We start from the raw sequence: 12,867 nt of genomic DNA, 5'->3' as shown, positions 1-12,867 counted from the left end.
CTGGGGCGTGTGCAAGCAGGGGTGTGTCCATTTATGGCACTCTGGGGTTATTTCCTTGTTTGCCCCAGCTTCTCTGAGTATTTTTTGTAATGTTTATTTATTTTTGAGAGAGAGAGAGAGAGAGAGAGAGAGAACACGAGTGGGGGAGGGGAAGAAAGAGAGGGAGGCACAGAATCTGAAGCGGCTTCACGCACAGAGCCGGAAGTGGGGCTCCAACCCATGAGCCCTGAGATGATAACCTGAGCTGGAGTCGGATGCTCAACCAACTTAGCCACCCGGGTACCCATTTTCTGAGTATTTGTAAATAATAATAAATTAAAAGTACTCCATCCTTGTCTCGGTAAGATTCCTAAAGGCAAAGAAGGGCTTTGTGTGCCTCCTGAGTCTATTGAAAGCAGGAGAGATGTGTCCATTAGGAATGCCCATCCAAGTAGGGCAGTGAGGAATGATGGGGGCTGGAGGAAGTGCACACCCTGGGGACAAAAATTTTCAGGACAGAGTAGAGGCTGCCTGAATGTCCCCATCATGAGACAGCCCCGTTTCCCCCTTTGGAAGGTGTGATTCTAGTTCGTACCAGTCTACCACCCCTTCCTGATTTGGTTCATTAATCCCCATGCTTGTCTCCTGAAAGCCTGCTTCTTCCAAGAAGCCCCCCAGCACCCCCTCCAGTCTTCAGTGTGTTTGTCTTAGTGCTTAATGTCATCCTCCGTTTGGGGATGAATCCTGCACTAACTCACGGCCTTTCTTGAGCTGAACGGTTACTGATGTTTTCTTTGGTGAAATATTTTACACATTTGTCTTGTTTTCTGAGTACCAGATACATGCTTTATAGTGTTCTGAAGTCATGTTTGGTTAGGGGTGTTCTGACCCTTCAAGTCATAGTAGCCAACTGTGACAATAACCATATACAGTAATCAACTTGAAGCAACATTTATGAAAGTAGTATAGAAATGTATAATTATTTCTTTTGCCATTTTAGACTTACAGGTCATTTTAAAATAATTTGTGCTTATAATTGCAATGAGTAGGCTCAGTCTAATTGTTGGCATCCAGTACCACAGTCATCCTCACTCTCTAGCTTCTTGGCTAGAAGATTCTAGAATAGAAGATTCCTTCTTGAATCAGACAAATTTTTGTTTTTACACCAGATTTCTAAAACTTACTGTAGTTTTCTTCCACTTGCCGGGAAAGGAGAAAGCTGACAAGGCCTTCTTTGGGGGGAAACAACAACAACAATAACACAAAGTTTGCTGAAGCACATAATAACTGATCTATGTGTCTACTAAAGGGTTCAATTTTTAAACTTTGAATCAGCCACAAAATAATTCATTTTACTATTCTCAATGGCTTCTGCCTCATGAAATGGCCCGTGGTAAAAATCCAAGCATACTCACATTGCTATTTATCTTGGCAGTATTTGCACTCTGAATCTATCTGTTTATCTTCTTTTTATTTTGGTAGCAAACTGAGAAACTGGCCAGACAGTGGCTATTGAACCCCATGGGAGCTGTATCTGAGCACCTTTGTTGATATACATTTTAACTTCCGATTCATTTGAAACTCTTAAATGAAAAGTTATTTCAAGATTTGTGATTACTGTTTCCTCTGGTCTTTTAAATCTGTGATGGCAGAAGGCACAGGAAAACCCTTGCAAGAGCCTCCGTTTACCAGAGCAGTAGCTGTATAAGAAAGTACTTAAATAGACAGTAATTTCAGGGGGATTATTAACATGAAAAGGAGGGGCACCTGGGTGTCTCAGTCGGTTAAGCATCTAACTATTGATTTCAGCTCAGGTAATGATCTCACAGTTTGTGAGTTTGAGCCCCGACTCAGGCTCTGTGCTGATAATGCACAGCCTGCTTGGGATTGTCTCTGCCTCTCTCTGTGCCACTCCCCAACTTATATGTGTGCACGCTCACTCTCTCTCTCTCTCTCTCAAAATAAATTTTAAAGTTTTTTTAATTTGACGCTTTTTTTTAATGTTTATTTTTGAGAGAGAGTGGGGGGGGGGGCACAAGCGGGGGAGGGACAGAGAGCGAGGGAGACACAGAATTTGAAGCAGGCTCCAGGCTCTAAACTGTCCCATGCAGGGCTCGAACCCATGAACCATGAGATCATGACCTGTGCCAAAGTTGGACACCACCGACTGAGCCACCAGGTGCCCCTAGACACCTTTGATTTTAAAGTATTTTATTTTTAGGGGCTCCTGGGTGGTTCAGTTGGCTAAGCGTCAAGGTCTTGATTGGCTCAGGTCATGATCTAATGGTTCGTGAGTTGGAGCCCAGCAACAGGCTCCGTGCTGACAGCTCAGAGCCGGGAGCCTGCTTTGGATTGTGTCTCCCTCTCTGCCCCTCCCCTGCTCATGTTCTGTCTCTCTCAAAAAAAAAATAAATAAATAAATAAATAAATAAACAAACATTGAAAATAAATGTAAAGTTTTTTATTTTTTTATTTTATTTTGAGAGAGAGAGAGAGAGAGAGAGAGAGAGAGAACAAGCTGGGGCGGGGCAGAGAAAGAGAGAGAGAGAGAGAGAGAGAGAGAGAGAGAGAGACAATCCCAAGCAGGCTTCATGCTATCCGCACAGAACCCCTCATGGGGTTTGAACCCATAAACTCTAAGATCATAACCTGAGCTGAAGTCACAAGTTGGATACCTAACTGACTGAGCCACCCAGGTGACCCAGTGTACTGTTTTCTCTCCCCACCAAAATAAATTTTATAAAATAAATTTTTTGGACCTAATATTTTATTTTTTAAGCTTTTAAAAATTTTTTTTATTTTAAATTCTAGTTAGTTAACATACAGTGTAATATTAGTTTCAGGTTTAGAATTTAGTGATTCAGTAATTCTATACATTCCTCAGTGCTCATCATGATATGTGTACTCTTCAATTCCCATCCAAAGTAAATATTTTTAACCAAATTTCTTCTTGACATTTTAAACAATTGATCCTACAAGAAAAACTTACAATGGCAAGCCATTTTTTTTCTTTAGCTTAATATAAAAGGGTCAAGATGCTGCTGACAATTTCGGAACAGCAATTAAGACTGAAAAATCCTCTATAGTTATCTTCAAAATACATTTTTTAATTTCTCTGGATGATGAGTATTTTTTTGTGGATCACTTCATTTGACTATCAGGTTAAGTAATTTTTTTCCCCCACATAACTTAAGCTTTCCCTTCATTTTTTTAAAGATTTTTTTTTTAATTTTAGAGGGAGAAAGAGGTGGGGGGGGGGAAGGGCAGAGAGAGAATCTCAAGCAGGCTCCACACTCAGCCCAATGCCCGTCTTGGGGCTCCATCCCAGGACCCTGGGATCATGACCAAAGCGGAATTCAAGAGTCAGGCTCTCAACCTACTGAGCCACCCAGGTGTCCCAAGCTTTCCCTTTAAATGTCATAACATTTCCATTTTAACAATTTTTCCTGGGGGAAAAAAATCAAATATTTATATTCTTTGCTTAAACGAAGAGTAAGGACTAGAACAGGATTTAAATTTGTGTTGATGACCCACAGGGCGTTACTTGGGAAAATCAATCCTTGCATGGTCTTAGAAAATCCGGACGCCCGGGGTGGGGGGTGGGGGGGGCGGTCCTGCAAGCAGCAAGCCTTTGCACCGAGTTAACTCAGAGCCCCGCCTGCCGTGTGCTGTCTCCTCCCTCTCATTGGCTCCCACCTGTGCCGCTCTTCCTGCACTACCTTACTGTGTCAGTCTTCCTTGGATACGGAGACGGGTCCCAGATGCTCAGATAAGGTGGGGGGCATTGTGCCTTGTGACAGATGTTAGCTACTCAGAGGTTCCATCACTTAATTCCAAGTTCCAGGCGGGGCTCCTAATTACTGACTTTGTCAGGACCTAATGTTTACTCAGGAAGAATTAGCAGCCTGTCCAGATCCGAAAACCTGCCTCCTAGTTCCCCTCATGTCTCCTCTGTGCTTCAAGATTCCTCCTGTGGAATTCTGAAACACCTGCTCACACCCGGATCGTGCTTATTCTCTCGCAGGCACCAAACTCAGCCCTTGCTGTATGGTAGTCACTGCATCATTACAATTCTCAGATCCTCTCCAATTTCCAGATGAAGAGAGGGAGGCTCAGAGACATTAAGTGGTTCGTTCAAATCACACAGTAATTAGACCCACCATTTTTATTCTCCAAACACCTCAAGGACAAAAACCTTCATCATTCTCCGTTTGCCTATAGGATAGAAGCCAAATTCCTCACTGGCAGGCAAGGTGCCACGCTATCTTTCCAACGTTATCTCCTGCTGGGCTCCAGCTTGACTCCTCTGTTCCAGACTGGCATGCCTGTGCCCTCTCCCCCAACCCACAGGCTCACTCCCCGTGTCCAGCCTTCCATCCGTTGTTCCCACGACCTAGAAGGTCCTGTTTTCTCCTTTGTGCCTGCTCACATCCTGCGAGACTGCAGGCCATGGGGCAGTGTGGCCTTATGGCAGGTCCCCCTGCATGCCGCGCCTCAGGTCCTATTGCTCTCATTCCTCCTTAGACTCCCACTGCTCATACCGGTCGCTGGGTCATTGCCCACACACAGATGCACACCAAGGCTTTAGTTCAGGCCAGTAGACTCGGCTCCACGCTTGACCCTTGAGCTGAATATTTTGAGTGGTATAGTATCTAGCTTCATATATTTGGTTAGAAGCACCACAGAGAATTTTCCTTCTAATCTATTGTACGTAGACCTTAGGCAAAGACTGCTTCCTGTGGACAAAATGCAAAGTAGATGAAATTTATCATTGGTGCTTTCTAATATAGCTCCCCCCGCTAAATTATACTAATGTGTGGAAGGTTAGACGTATATGTACCCTGCTTTCTCCCCACTCTTTTTTCTTTCCAATATGGAAATAACAATAACAACAATAATAATAATGATAATAATAATAATAACCCTATTACTGGGAACCAGATACTTTGCTAAGCACTTCATGAGTATTAACTAATTTAGTATTTCTAACAATCCTTTAGGCAGATATTATTATTATCCTCTTATTCTCCTATTACAGATAAACAGACTAAGACACAGAGAGGTTAAGAAACTTGTCTAAGGTCACACAGCTGGGATTCAAAGCTAGGCATTTCATTATGATGCTATACTGCCTCGCTCATAAAATAATGTATTTTTTTTCTGATGGTGAAAGTAATGCCTCCTAAGCACTTATAAAAATCAGATAGTAAAGTGTAAGCACCACTGAGCTATAGGAGTTAGAAAGCAAAACACATAATAATTTTTTGTGAAATGAGCTTAGTTTCTGAATTATTATTTTTTTCAATGTTTATTCTTGAGAGAGAGAGAGAGAGAGAGAGAGAGATCACGAGTGGGGAAAGGGCAGAGAGAGAGAGGGAGACACAGAATCTGAAACAGGCTCCAGGCTCTGAGCTGTCAGCACAGAGCTCAGCTCTCACGAACCGTGAGATCATGACCTGAGCCGAAGTCTGACGCCTAATTGAGTGAGCCACCCAGGTGCCCCTAGTTTCTGAATTCTAATGCTAAGAGTGCTGGCAAATTGGGGTTGACCACGGGACTGAGGCTGCACCAGCTCAGCCCAAACCTGGTTATCAGCTCTTACCATACAGTCATGGAAAAGAGACAGAATGGAGGGTTCCAGAATCTGGATCGACTTTGCAAAATTATAAAATAAAAACAAACTATAAGATTATCACCCATAATCCTGTAACCCAGGGAGAACTAAATAGCCTATCAAACAGATGTAAATCCACATTAGTTTCTATTTCAGAAATGGAACCACATTGTATATCATGGTGTTTTTTGTTTGTTGCCTTTCAGCTCAAAATTATAAACAGCTTCATTGAGCTATAATTTATATACATAAAGTTCTCTTGTTTTAGTCATACCGATAATTTTAATAAATTTGCAGAACTTTGCAACCATTACCACAATACTATTTTATTTTTTAAATATTTTATTCATTTTTGAGAGAGACAGAGAGAGAGAGAGAGCAAGCAGGGGAGGGGCAGAGACAGAGGGAGACACAGAATCCAAAGCAGGCTCCAGGCTCTGAATTGTCAGCACAGAGCCAGATGCGGGGCTCGAACCCACGAACCGTGAGATCATGACCTGAGCCGAAGTTGGACGCTTAACCTACCAAGCCACCCAGGCGCCTCTACCACAACGCAATTTTAGACCGTTGCATCACCCCCGAAAGACCCCTTATACCCGTTTGCACTTCCTTTTCATCCCTCCCCCAGCTCCTGGTGAATGCTCATCTATCTTCTCTATATTGGTTTGCCTCTTCTGGACATTTGATATAAATGGGAACATATGATATGTGGTATCTTGAATCTTTTCCTTAGCATGTTTTCAAGGTTCATTCTTGCTTTAGCATGTATCACTATTGTCATCCCTTTTGATGCCTGGATAACATTCCTTTGTATGCATATACCAATTTTGTTTATCCATTCATGTGTTGATGAATTGGGATTCTTTTTTTTTTTTTAATTTATTTTTCAACGTTTATTTATTTTTGGGACAGAGAGAGACAGAGCATGAACGGGGGAGGGGCAGAGAGAGAGGGAGACACAGAATCCGAAACAGGCTCCAGGCTCTGAGCCATCAGCCCAGAGCCCGATGCGGGGCTCGAACTCACGGACCGCGAGATCGTGACCTGGCTGAAGTCGGACGCTCAACCGGCTGCGCCACCCAGGCGCCCCTAATTGGGATTCTTTAAAATGAATAATGGTGCTATGGATATTCATGTCCGGGGATTTGTTTGGACTCATATTTTCATGTCTCTGCGGTAGATATCTAGGGGCGAAATAATTTGGTCACATGGTAAAGCTTTCCAAAATGGCTATGCCATTTTACATTCCCACCAGCACTATATCAGAATTCTGGTTTCCCTACATCCTACCCAGTACTTGCTACTGTCCATGTTTTCGACCACAGCCATCTCAGTGGGTGTGAGGTGATACCTCGCTGTTGTTTTGATTTGCATTTCCCTGGTGACTAAGGATACCAAGCATCTTTCCATGTGCTTACTGGCCATTCGAATAATTTCTGCGGTGAAATGTCCATTCAAAATGTTGCCCATTCTTCGACTGGGTGTCTCTTTATTATCGAATCTCAAGAATTTTTTTTTATGTATTCTAGATACAAGTCCTTTATTAGGTATGATTTCCAAGTATTTTCTCCCAGCCTGTGGCTTTTCAGTTTCTTAGAGGCACAAAGATTTTTGAATTTTGATAAAGTCAGTTTAGCTTTTTTTTTTTTTTTTTTTGGCTCTTATCACTTGTGATTTGGTGTCATATCTAAGAAGTCTTTGCCTAACCCTGCCACGTTTTAGAACAGGCTTCCCCACCTCCACCGCTCATCAGTATGTCTTCACCATGTTTCTACCTCAGTACATAGAGATCTGCACCATCAGCCTTCATAGATCTGGTTTCTGGAAAGAGGGGCGGGAAGAAAGGAGACAAGAGGGCCAGGCCACTCGGAATATCCAGAGCCACTCGGCTCATCCTTGGGAGCTCCCTACTTTCCTTTTGGATCATCTTGTGCCTGGTACCTCCTCTGTGGTTTGTGAATAAAAACTTTATTAGGCTGTTAGCTTCATCACATTTTATGTGTTAGCACCTTGGTCGCACAGATTCCTAGCCTCAACGTTTCTGTAGCCTTAAACCCCTCCATCACAGATCCCAGGGAGGGGAGGCTCCCCTGTAACATAGAATTTGACAGTCACTGCTTCCAACATTTACTCCATTCTCTAAAACTGGATTGGCCTTTGGGAATAATTCTGCTCTAGCTAATGTATTAAAGTATAAATGTATGGAAAAAGATAAATAAATAGTACCTAACAGCAATTGGCCTGTGTGTTTTAATGGCAGTATTCCTCCACAAACTGGTGGTGATCACGTAACAGGTTCCAGAACAAAGATGATTGGTTGGATCCTGGCCTCTGTCCGGAATAGAGCTTCACTGACTCGATGGGTAGGGTATGAGGGATTATGTAAAGCTAGAAGCTTCTTTAGAAAATAATTTGCAGCCAGAGAACACTAATGGAGAATGTGGAAAGTGCTCACTTGCTAAGTGAGGGTAACCAGATAACCACCTCGATGAGAAGCCAAGTAGGGTGGGTTCCATCCTTTGCAGACCTAACCCCCCCCCCCACCATGGGGGCCCAGAGTTTGGAACCTGAGAACTAATACTGGAGAAAACAAGGAGAGTGGGGGGAGGGCAATGTTAGGGCAGCCCCCTGGCTGGACAAGGGCTGTTGTGGGGTTAGGGAGGTGTCACCAAGTAAACAGGTAGGTAAAGGACCAACAACAGTCCTCCATGCTGGGTGGAAACTCTATGAGGCTGAGAAATGCAGAGGGAGGTCATTCAAAGTCCTTTAAGACACAGCCTTAGGTTTTTTAACTTTTGGTTTTCACCAGGCAAACAATACCAAGCCACTGCAGGGGCCAGCTGCTGTTTGCATGGAATATACTGGAATACTAAGAAACAGGGAGACCTGCTGGGAGCTACTGCAGATCCAGACAAGGGAAGGGCTGGTGTTCCAGGGACACGTGGGTGTGTAGGAAGAAATGATCTGCGGGCCTTGGGAAGGGATTTGCTGTACCTGTGAACAGAGAGGAAACACACATGGGTGGGGTGGGGGTGGGGGGAAGGCTGTAAGATGACTGACGGTTTTTAGAGGGATAATTACAGTGAATGCACAGATCTTAAGTGTGGGATGACTTTCGAGAAATATCTACATCTGTTAAGCACACCCCACCCCCATCGAGGTTTTTTTAAAGGCTGAATTTCACGTGCCTGCAGATCCTATGTGAAGCTGCCTCAAGGCAAGAAGCTGTATGCCCCCAAAGTGAGAAGCGACAAGAGCTGGAGCTATAGATTTGAAAGTTATCTGGAGCCAGCAGGTGGAAATCCTGTGAACGAATGAACATAAGTGCACGAAGGGATAACTGGAGAACAGAAAGGCCCAATTTTTGGTGCCATCGAGCCCCACACAGTGAGAGTCTCATTTGCTGATTAAGTGCAGAGACTTCTCTTTTCTCAGGCCTTGAATCTCATACTTCGTTCTCTTAAGTGAGACAGAAGGCGCTTTCCTTTCCGAGTTGGCTTCTGCCAACCTCTGCCTTAGTTACCCAACTAACTTGGAGAATGGGGGAAGGGAGGGAGAGAACCCCACCGGGGTGCGGGGGGGGGGGTCTGCATCTCCTCCAAGCAGCTTGCACGACCAGGATGCACAACTACGCCCTTGCCCTGGGGAGCTGAGCTTTCTGCTGGTGCAGCGCGCTTTCGCACCTGGGCGGGCACAGGATCGCCGCGGCTCTGCATCTCTGGCTGCACTTGCAGCCACCCTGCAGCAGTGCCCTCGGCGTTTGCAGCCAGTGCAAGCTAGCTCGCGGCCGGAACGCTAGGGCCAGAGTTGGGGGGCGGTGGGCGTGGCTGCATTCCCTTTCGCCTTCTCCCGCCCAGGCAGTCCCGGGAACGTTCTGAAAAGTATCTAAAAGTTGGGCGCCGCGCGCGCGCGCGCCAAAAAAAAAAAAAAAAAAAAAAAGCACAACCTCCTCCCTCCCCACTCCCGCCAGTCTGAGCGTTGTGTGGCTCGACCTCGCCACTCCCGCTGCACCTCCGGCTGCGGCGCGCACGCTTTCTGCGCCTTCCGCTCCCGAGCCTCGCCGTCGGCTGGGCTCTTTCCTTGCAGCCGGCTCCAGACCAGAGAGGAGTCCAGAGGGTCCTAGCACTCATCTTTGGGGCACCATGCCCAACGACGAAGCATTCAGCAAGCCCTCGGCACCGTCGGAGGCCGGGGCACCCCCGCAGGGCAAGACGGGGGGCTTCGGCAAAGCGGCAGGACCGCAGCTAACTAGCAACGGTGGTGCGGGAGCCGGGAGCAGCGGCGGCGGCGGCGGCGGCGGAGGCGGCGGCTCGGGCTCGGGCTCCGGCTCCGGGTCGTCGGGCATGGGCTCCGGGGGCAAGAAGTCCCCGCGGCTGCCCAAGTGCGCGCGATGCAGGAACCACGGCTACGCGTCGCCGCTCAAGGGCCACAAGCGCTTCTGCATGTGGCGGGACTGCCAGTGCAAGAAGTGCAACCTGATCGCGGAGAGACAGCGCGTGATGGCCGCGCAGGTGAGTGCGGGCGTCCAGGAACAGGGGGATCAGCCCCGAGCTTAAAGTCCCTCGAACGAGGCGGGCGCCACGCGGTCCAGGGGTTCTGGAGGGAGGCCGTGGGGCTCGCTGACGGCCGCGGGGCCCAGGCCTCCCAGCTACGCGACGCGCCACGCCACCCTTGGAGGACCGGGAGTCGTCTCCCATCCGGCCCGCGGAGGGGGGAGGTGCGGGCTTTGCCCGAGGCCCCGGGATCCCTGATCTCGCCCTTAAATAGAGTTGCGGGGTTCGCCCACTTTGGGGGTCCCCAGGATCTCGGCCCTTTTTCAGAGCAGAAAGTTAGTTGCTGGGTTTGCGCTGTTCGGAGTCTCGGGATCCCCGACCCCGCCCTCTAGCAGACAGTTGAGGGGTTCGCCTCTTCGGGCGTTCCCAGAATCCATCCCTAGGATGGTTGATCCTTTCCAAGCAGTACGTTTCAGGGCTCGCTCTGTCCCGGAGTCCCTGGGTCCCTGACCCCGTCCTCCAGGAGAGTTGCGGGGTTCGCGCCTTCGGGGGTCCCCAGAATTCCTTGGATCTCTGATGGTTTTCTTGGAGCACAGAGGTGCAGGGTTCGCCCCTTGGGGGGTCACCAGCATCCCCAGGATCTCTGATCCCGCTTTCAGAGCAGAGAGTGTTGGGAGGCCAACCCGCCCGCGGTCCCGAGGATCTCCGACCTCGCTGTTGGAGCACAGAGTTGGGGAACCCACCCCGCTCCGGAGGCCCTAGGATCCCCGCCCCCGAGCAGAGACTAGCTCTCACTTTGGGGAGGGTGCTGGAGGGCTCCCGCTCGGCAGACTGGGGGGGGGGGGGGGCAGCACGGAGGTCACAGCGGCCGCCGCTCTTTCGTGTACCGCGCGGGTGGCGAGATCCTCCTGGAAAAGTCGCTGCGGCGCGCGTGGTCCCCGCGCACCTCCAGGCGCCCTTCCCAAGCTCGCCGCCCGCGGGTCCGCGCCACGCGCATCAGCCATTTTGAGCCGCGGAAATTTTACTAGCGTTTTAACTTTTGCCGCCTGGACCTGGCCTACTCAGGTCCAAATTCCTTTGAGTCTGTTTTAAAGCACTCTTAAGGATATTTGAAAATCAGCTCAGGGGAGAAAATGGCAAGGGTTTAAGGGTAGATCTGTAGTTCTGTTTTTTTTTTCTAAAGCACCCCAAGCAGGACAGTAGTTTAGCGTCTTCAACGGAAATAGCGTCCTTGGTATCCTGAAAGGATTTTTAGGGGAGAATAATATACATTCTTTCCAGCTAAAATTTGTTTCATCCTTTTAAGACAGTTTATTTAAGATTAAAAGATACCAAAGAAATGTTTACTAACGATGCGCTACTTTTGACTGGGATCGTGTAGATATCCTCCGTGGAGAAGAACTCCTATAAGCGGTTTAACAAGACTGTGCGTTTTTATATCCGTCTGAATTTTGAAAATGTGTCTCACATTGGTTGTATGTTGCCTTCACGGGTCGCAAGTGGACACGCAGGTTATTTTCCTTCGTTTCCTTACGGATTTTTAGCTTAATCTGGAGTGGGTGAAGAGAGAACACTGATGGAGGGTTAAAATGCATCCCCGTGAGCTTACTGAGAAAGACTTAGGGGCATTGAAGTTATGTTTGTAGGTAGAAAAATATTCTGAACGGTTAGTTGTTAGCTTAAATATTTAGTGTGGAGAGTATGCTTGAGAGGGGAGTTGTCCTCAAAGTATAATTAAAAATCTGTATTGAAATAGGGCCATTCATTTTGAATAAGCTTTCTTATTAAAAGGGGCACCAACTTGGAAAAAGCCTGTTTGCTTATGTTAAAAACAAAAACGACGCAGGGTTACTGTTATAATATGAAACTTCAGCATTTTCTGCACCAGAAAGTTTGCACTGTGCTAGATGAAATCCTTTAAAATTTCCCATAACAGCCATTCTTTTCGTTCTGAGTGTGTGAAATTGAATTTAAATATGACCTTCAAGTGGTAGTGTTTTAATCAATTGCCCCACCTTTCTGGATTAAATAACATTTCTTTAAGATCTTTGAGAGGTCTTCTCTGTCCGTCTCCTGCTTATCTTCTCTCTCCCTCCCTCTCAAAATAAATAACTTAAAAAAGTAAGTAAAATATTTGAGAGGTCTTTATAACAGTGTCCTTAGTTTATGGTGTATATAATAAACACCCTGTGCATTTTGTGCACGCGTGGGATTTGTGTAAATTGGGGTACAAGAATGCATTGACGTATTTCAGAGATCTGTGGGTATTTTTTGCTGTTGTTGCTGCTGTTTCCGTGAAATCTTTCATATTCTGTTTCTAAACTTAGTTATCAATGGAGAATCCAAGACTTAAGGCTGGTCGTTTTATCTTGATTATTTAAGGATTTTGTTTTGTAAGTTGAGGATTCTTGTTGTGAGGGAAATTATTTTCAGGTTAATCAGTTTGCTAAATGTGGACTACAGTTTTCCTAAAACAATATATAAATCGTAACCGTGTTTCTGGTTAACCATTTTGATATCGACTTTGGGCTTGTAGTTGGGCCGCTGAGGTAGAGATATTTTACTTTCTCATTTCGCTCTTACCAATAGTCCAGTTTCAACAGAAATACTCCTCTTCTGTTACGTGTAGGAGGCAAAAGTACTTTACTTCTATTTGCTTTACACTTTTTTCCCCCCCGAACCTTTAACAATGTTATTTAAAAGCAGATAAATTGAAGAGGGACCGTGAGGAGTCTCTCTCCTAGGTTAGGTCCCTTACACCCTCACTTCTGGCTCCTTCCT

General features: G+C 46.4%; 1 protein-coding gene across 2 annotated transcripts in view; it reads left to right on the top strand.

Annotated features, from left to right (window-relative positions):
* Nucleotides 1–9,570: 9,570 nt before the first annotated feature.
* Nucleotides 9,571–12,867, top strand: part of DMRT1 (doublesex and mab-3 related transcription factor 1) — a 111,122-nt gene continuing 107,825 nt past the window's right edge. For both annotated transcript variants that reach the window (XM_043565381.1, XM_043565380.1), the window contains exon 1: nt 9,571–10,104. In XM_043565381.1, coding sequence (XP_043421316.1) covers nt 9,736–10,104 — 369 coding nt within the window. In that variant the 5' untranslated portion in view covers nt 9,571–9,735. The remainder of the gene's footprint in view (nt 10,105–12,867) is intronic.

The sequence above is a fragment of the Prionailurus bengalensis genome, chromosome D4 (assembly GCF_016509475.1).
Source record: "Prionailurus bengalensis isolate Pbe53 chromosome D4, Fcat_Pben_1.1_paternal_pri, whole genome shotgun sequence".
In the NCBI taxonomy this organism is placed as follows: Eukaryota; Metazoa; Chordata; class Mammalia; order Carnivora; family Felidae; genus Prionailurus; species Prionailurus bengalensis.
Note: the sequence above shows the minus strand (reverse complement) of the source record. Positions and strands in the feature narration are given on the sequence as shown.